Genomic DNA, 6,687 nt, shown 5'->3' with positions numbered 1-6,687 from the left:
TAATTTTTATATATCATGGACACACTTTCCTTCTGAGTAATGAAGATTGCAATTATATGCTTCTGCTTTTTAGTGGGTCTTAAATGATCTTTTCAGACAATCGATCAGTTCTATTGCTGTACAGTAAATAACTTAAAATGTGTTTGATTAATTTGAGAGAATGCAAATATGAACTGTGTAGTAGATAATATAAAAATAAATAAATAATTGTGAGTTACATTAGCCTGCAAGTCTTTGTTGTCTTCCATATATATATTTGAAGAATAATTTATTAAAAATAAATGTTATGATTCCCAACTTACTTTTTAGAGAAATACATAATTCTAAGGTTTGCATCAAAGTTTTCCGGTTCCATTCCTCACCCAACCCCCCCACCCCAAGACAAAAATCTGATTGGATGACACAGACCAGACCGGTGGGACGCTGGCACACTTCGAAGTGGTCTCGGGAGTAATGAGAGGGATGCTTTATTGTATACAATGTGTGAATGTATAAAATATCTATCTTCAAAGCTTAAAAATATTATTACTGAGACACCATGTTTATAATTAATTACTTTAAGGTCATTGATGATTTCACTTGCATACAAGTATCTGATATTTGTCAGAGGTATTCATATATAAAATTGACTTGTACCTTTCCTACAGTAAAATCTAGTCCTTAAAGACCCAAAGGCAAGTATGAGAAAGAAATACATCACTTGCATAATGGGTCTGGCAAACACTTACTTCTTAAAATATACCTCTTCTGTGTCCTCTGTAGGATGAAATTACCATGCAGAAGAATTGTGAAAATAGATGCATTTTATTGATCTAAAAGTTATCTTCCTGATTAGCCTGTTATCCAGGTACATTTGAGCAGCCCTGACTTTTCATTTCATGGTGGAAGAAGCAGAAGAATTCTGGTCAGGGTCTTGAATAAATCTGGGTAGATTGTTGGCCAGAATCAAGATGGGGAGGAATTCTCTGCCTTTCAATCCCTCAGCTTCCCAGCTTTGCTATCCTGTTTTTGAGTCTATGTCAGGACCCTGCCATAGTCTTTCCTTATCTGTGTGGGGATCTGCAGTTCAACCTGAACTGTGAGAGGCCATAGCACTCCTAAGAAGCACTCCTAACAGCTAACTGGGCACAAATTTAAAACCAGAGCCTGGCAACCATTGCTTCCGGAGGCATCTCACACACTGTGCATTTGAGGGAAATGCCACAGACTGAGCCTCCAGACCCCTGCACAGTGTTCCTGCCATCTGAGTCCACCTTTGTGAATTCTTAATATTGTACTTTGATCAATTGCTGAGTCAACTTTTTGATGAAGACTAACTGGAACTTTTAGGAAACATGATTAGTTGAGAGCATCCTCGGGAGGAGCTAGGGCATATGAAAGTCCAACACTGCAAGTGGGAAGCCTGCAGGAATAACACTGCATTTATAATAACGCTCTATGGTTCATTGGAAACCCCATATTGGAAACTCCTGTTGGCATAATTTTCGTGGCAGGGGCCGTTTGTTGACAGGACACAATCAGCTACATTCTTATCTATATGTAGCCTAGGGGAATCTCGAATGAGTAACAGGAAGTGAATACTTTTCAGCCAATAGGAGCGAGCCACGCCCCGTGAGTGGCCCATAAAAGGCAGGCAAATCAGGTCAACTCTCACTTCTGGTCCTGGATGTGTCTCAGGAAGGGTCTTTCATCTGGGCTGCAAGATGGATTCGGGGACAGAAAACTCAGACTCCCAGAGCCCCTCCATCCAAAGTGCCACCGACCAGCCTCCCTCCCAAAAGAACGTTTTTGAAGAAAGGCACTCAGATGTGGATCAGAAACTACTAGAAGAAAAAGGCAAGGATTCTTCCCAGTCAAGAGAGAATGACATCCAAAGACGAGGTAAAAACAGGCTGCGTGGAGGCTGGAAAGAGGTTTGAGATCAGGGAAACCCATATTATCTATTTATTTCTTTGTTTGTTTTATAGTAACACACACCTCAGAGGGAGACCATAGAGATGAAATAACATTTTCACTAACTGATTGATCGATTGATTTTTAAAAAATATTTTTGTTTAATTTTCACGTGAGGACATGCTTATTGATTAGAGAGAGGGAAAGGAAGGGGGAGAGAAACACGGATGTGAGAGAAAAACATTGATTGGTTGCCTCTCTTATGTGCCCCGATTGAGACCTCAACCCAGGCACGTGCCCTGACCAGGAATCGAACCCACGCACAGCCTTGCAGTTTGTGGGATGCCACTCCCACCAACTGAGCCACACCGCTCAGGGTGAAACCCAGCACTTTTGTCTCCAGTTGGGTTTTATTTTGACATGGGTGGTAGAAAACGTTACCTAGCCTTCAGGGTGCCTGAGGAACCGTGACAATGATCCTCTGGAACCATGGTGCTCATGTCAAGTGTGACATGAGCCAAACACCCTCAGTCAAGAGAGTTGCCCACAAGTACTGACCAGTCGATGGAGAGAACTGTCCACAAATAGGGGTTTCTGTGTGCCTTCAGGGAGGCCAGTCACCTAAACTCCCTCTTTTTGTCCAGGGTCAGAGGCCAAGACAAATGAGGAAGAGAATTGTAAGAAGAGGAGACTCAAAGGCAGAAATAGCTGCAATCTATCAGGTGAGATTTTACTTTGGGGGGAAAGAGGGACGGGATATGGGTATCTGTCTCTCGGGGCAGTGAACTGGGTGCCCAGAACCCAGTTGTGGCAGCCAGAACCGTGCAGATCCTGAACTCTAGGAATGGCAGGGAAGTGAGCAGTCACTGAAACTCACACTTTATCTGCAGAACCAGAAAGCTGCTCCAATTGGGAGAGCCCCAGGAAGAGGAAACGCACTTCCAGGGACGGCCTCGGCAAGACAGCAGGTAGGAGGTTACCTTGGGGGCCAGGGGGGCACAGGAGGAAAAGCGGGGAACATCCAGTGCACGGGCAGGAGAGGGTCTGCTTGGTGGTTTTGGAGACTCTGGGGTTCAGGGAGCATTTGGGGACATAGGATAAGTGTGGTCGCACAGAAATAAAAGGGCTTGAAAGGAGCAGGATGGCTGTGGGGTTCCCCTGAGGGCACTGGCTGAGACCTGGGAGTGATGGTCCCCTGGGAATTAATCTGGCACGTCTCTCACCCACAAGCTTCCTTTGCAGGGGCCTCTCTAGAAGAGATGTGCAGCGTGACTTCGGAAAAGATAGGAAAAGTGTCTGATGCCGACCAAAGCGGTGACAGCAAAGAGACTGGAAATGCCTGTCATGGGAGAGCCCAGAGAAGGCGCACTGGGCACAGCAGGAGGACCAGATCACGGTCCTCGGGAGTCCAGACACCTCCTCTACTTCGGAAAAGCCTGGTGACTTCCCTTCGCACCATGTCGGAGGCCATTTATCAGAACATCGTTCTGCTGCAGAAGCAGCAGCTTCCTTTCTCGCTGAGCTGGGAGAAGTATGCCCTGCTCATCCAGCTCCGGGAGCATCTGTGCACCCAGGTGCAGACCATCTATGCCATGGCCACCCAAGCAGCCTATGTCTTCCCTGCTGAGGGCTGGCTTGTCCCAGCCCCACTACCAGGTCCCTGGGGTCCAGCAGAGGATGAGGAAGAAGCCCAGAGCCCCTTCTAGGCCAGAAACCTGGGAAGGTCAGCCGCTTCCTCAGACAGGAGACAGCCGAAGCTGCCAGTCAATGGGATTAGGGCTCAGCTAAAGGCAGTGGATCCCATTCAGCTGATGCAGCTCTGTGGCTACATCGGAGCTCTGCTCCTTCCCAGATTCTTCCAGATGACCAGCAGGGCCTCTTTACAAGACAATGTGTTACTACTAAGTGGTTAGAATTGTCATTAAAAAATCTTCTCCTGAATAAAGAATGTAGTGTTTTATTTTCATGAATGGGGCCAACTCAATGATAATATATTACACATCAATTTGACCATAACATGACTTCTTCAACATATACACGTGTCTACAAAAATGATAATAAACATGTTATACCTGGGGAATGGGGATTCAATTACACTAGGATAAAAAAGAAATACCTGACTTTTCTTCTGGCCAAGATGGAGGCGTAGGTAGATAGACCTTGTCTCTTCACACAACCAAAAGGAGGGCAAAAACAAATTTAAATGAAACATAACCAGAACTGCAGGAAAACTGAACTGTATGGAAGTCTGACAACCAAGGAGTTAAAGAGGAAACATTCATCCAGAGGGGTACCAGGGGCAGAGATGGGAAGCTGGGTAGAGAGGAATCACTACAAGGCAGTGGCTGGTGGAATGGATTGTCCAACATTTGTGTACAGATAAACCAAGAGGAACAACTGGGGAGTGAGACAGACCATGGAACCCAGGGTTTCAACACAGGGAAATAAAGCTTCAAAACCTCGGAATGTAAAAGAGGCCATAAAAGCTTGTGGGAATTGCAGTGGTGGAGAAACTCTCAGCCTCATGGGAGGATTTGTTGGAGAGACCCACAGGGTCCTAGAACATACACAAACCCACCCACACGGGAATCAGCACCAGAAGAGCCCAACTGGCTTGTGGGAAGCAGGGGAAGTGAGTGACATCTGGCAGAGAGCAGAGCAAAAGCCATTGTTCCCTCTCAACCCCTCCCCACATACAATGTCACAACCCAGCAATGTGGGTTGCCCTGTTTTGGTGAATACCTAAGGCTCTGCTCCTCACTTGTTACAGAAAACAACTCAGCCGCTTTCGGGTGTACGAAGTAGAAGTTTATCTTATGTGTGTGGCCCAGAGGAGTCAGTCTCCAAATTCTGGGCACTCAACAGTGGGGGAGCTCTACTTTTATACAGCAAGGGAGGGCCCGTCCTTTGGACCCTTACTTCTGGCATGAAAGCAGGAGGCAGTTACAGAAGAGGAAAGCAGAGCATTATCTCTGTCATTCAGACGATAAGTAGTCATCCAGAGAAGCCAAAAGAAAACAACTGGGTTGCAAAAACAAATCACTCTCTAGTCACTGTGTTGTGTCTTAACATAACTATCAATTTCTCCCAACATTCCCCGCTTTGATGCTTGATAGCACTGTTAGCTGGTCTAGCACCACTGTAAGGCTAGCCTATAAATCTTGGGTTATCATCTGATAATGATGTCTCTGGAGGGACAGGATCTTGGCGGTTGTTCTGTGAGTCACTGTGGCCTCTAGACTCTGGACTATGGTCCGTAGTACACAGGGGCCAAAACTCAGGCCTAAGAAAATGATGATTAGGGGTCCCAGGAAGGGGAGCAATCACTGGAGCCAGGCTTGAGGGTTTATTCCCCGGTTCTCTAATTCTAACTTTCTGTTTCTTTGGTGCAGCGGTTTATATTCTCTCTGATTTCTTTAACTTTCTTTGTTATGATCTCTGACTGATTTACCTAGTAGCAGCATTTCTCTCCTGAGAACATACAGGTCCCCCCTTTCCCTGGATTCAGAGCATTAATGAGGTTTCTTTCCTCATCATTTTTCTCCTCCTGTTATCTATTACTAGGGAGGGGTTCTGAGATTTCTTTCTCCTTCTGGAATCATACAAAGGACAATGGACGAAGGTCTCATTTTCTTGTAACTACTTCTGGCTAAACATGGACTTCGCCCTACCTACCCTTGGGTCAGGGGTACCCTGAAAGAGGAGGGAGGGGGTACAGCATGGACGGAGTCCTTGCTGCAAGGGGAAGGACCTTACAGGGACCTGGTCAGTTGGCTGTCACTAAATTATAACTATTAAGTGACAAAGGCAGGGACTTCAGTAAAGAATGGCTTATCTGGAGGAAGGTGTACATGGCATGCTGCACCAATCCAAGACTCTTGTGGCCTACTATACTTCACTCGGGCTGAGGGGAATACATTAGGATTTCCCTCCTTTCAGATTTCTGAGCCCTTTCTGTCCAAGCTATCAAGACAAAAAAGGGAGTATCACTTCTAAAGTGAAGCCCACAGACCGCCCCAACCCTTTATCAACTGTTCAATCAAACCGTTGAGTCTCAGGGCGGGGGTGGGGGAGGGCAATGACGAAGATGGGCTCCTTAAGTGAGGCCTATATTGTAACTATTCATCTATAGGCATAGGCAGGTCATTGGCATAGGCAGGTCATAGGCATACGCCCTATGAAAACAGAAGAACACACAGGTTAATTCACATAATAATCCCCAAACCAGTCGTTGTGCCTGTGAGACTGTCTTTTGGGATGACATTCCATTGCAAGGTCCTTCCTGCAATGACATTTAACAGTGGCAATTTGACAGGTCCTTTGCACCTGTAGTCTGTACATTTTTGGTAACATCACAAACCTGGCTTCAACTCTTAAATGAAAATAAACTTTTAAGACAGTTAGCTATGCCATTCTGATGGCCAATACTGAGCATAGTGATTTTCCTTGAACTATAATTTTTGTCCTGAAGATCACCCTTACTGTTACTACAGGGACTACTTTGGGTCCCACTTTTTATTTTGACTCTTCATTTGCATAAACACACCAAGAGCAGCCTGGATTACTTATGATCCTTAAGTCCGCTTTGCTGGAACTCACTCAGGGAACCTTCAGATTGACTTCTCAGTCCACCCCTTGGGGCACAGAAGCAGAGCCACACATCTGCCATCTCGCTTCCCTTGTACCAGTCATTTCACTCAAATTCTTGAGCCTCTATTGTGTCTACGGGTTCCTTTTTAGCCATCTTTCAGGAAAGCAAACTTCTTTCCTTCCCTGGAAAGGCTGACTGGAACT

The 6,687-nt window shown here is 45.7% G+C and overlaps 1 protein-coding gene across 1 annotated transcript; it reads left to right on the top strand.

The window, feature by feature from the left end:
- Window positions 1-1,703: 1,703 nt before the first annotated feature.
- Window positions 1,704-3,599, top strand: LOC119046717 (protein FRG2-like). Its single transcript, XM_037141839.2, has 4 exons — window positions 1,704-1,881; window positions 2,538-2,615; window positions 2,784-2,861; window positions 3,136-3,599. Exons 1-4 carry the CDS (start codon window positions 1,704-1,706, stop codon window positions 3,597-3,599), a joined length of 798 nt encoding a protein of 265 aa, XP_036997734.2.
- Window positions 3,600-6,687: the final 3,088 nt, after the last annotated feature.

This window comes from Artibeus jamaicensis, unplaced genomic scaffold, assembly GCF_021234435.1.
Source record: "Artibeus jamaicensis isolate MK-2021 breed Jamaican fruit bat unplaced genomic scaffold, CSHL_Jam_final contig_589, whole genome shotgun sequence".
Classification (NCBI taxonomy): domain Eukaryota; kingdom Metazoa; phylum Chordata; class Mammalia; order Chiroptera; family Phyllostomidae; genus Artibeus; species Artibeus jamaicensis.
The sequence above is the reverse complement of the archived record's forward strand: the minus strand, read 5'-3'. Positions and strand labels throughout refer to the sequence as shown.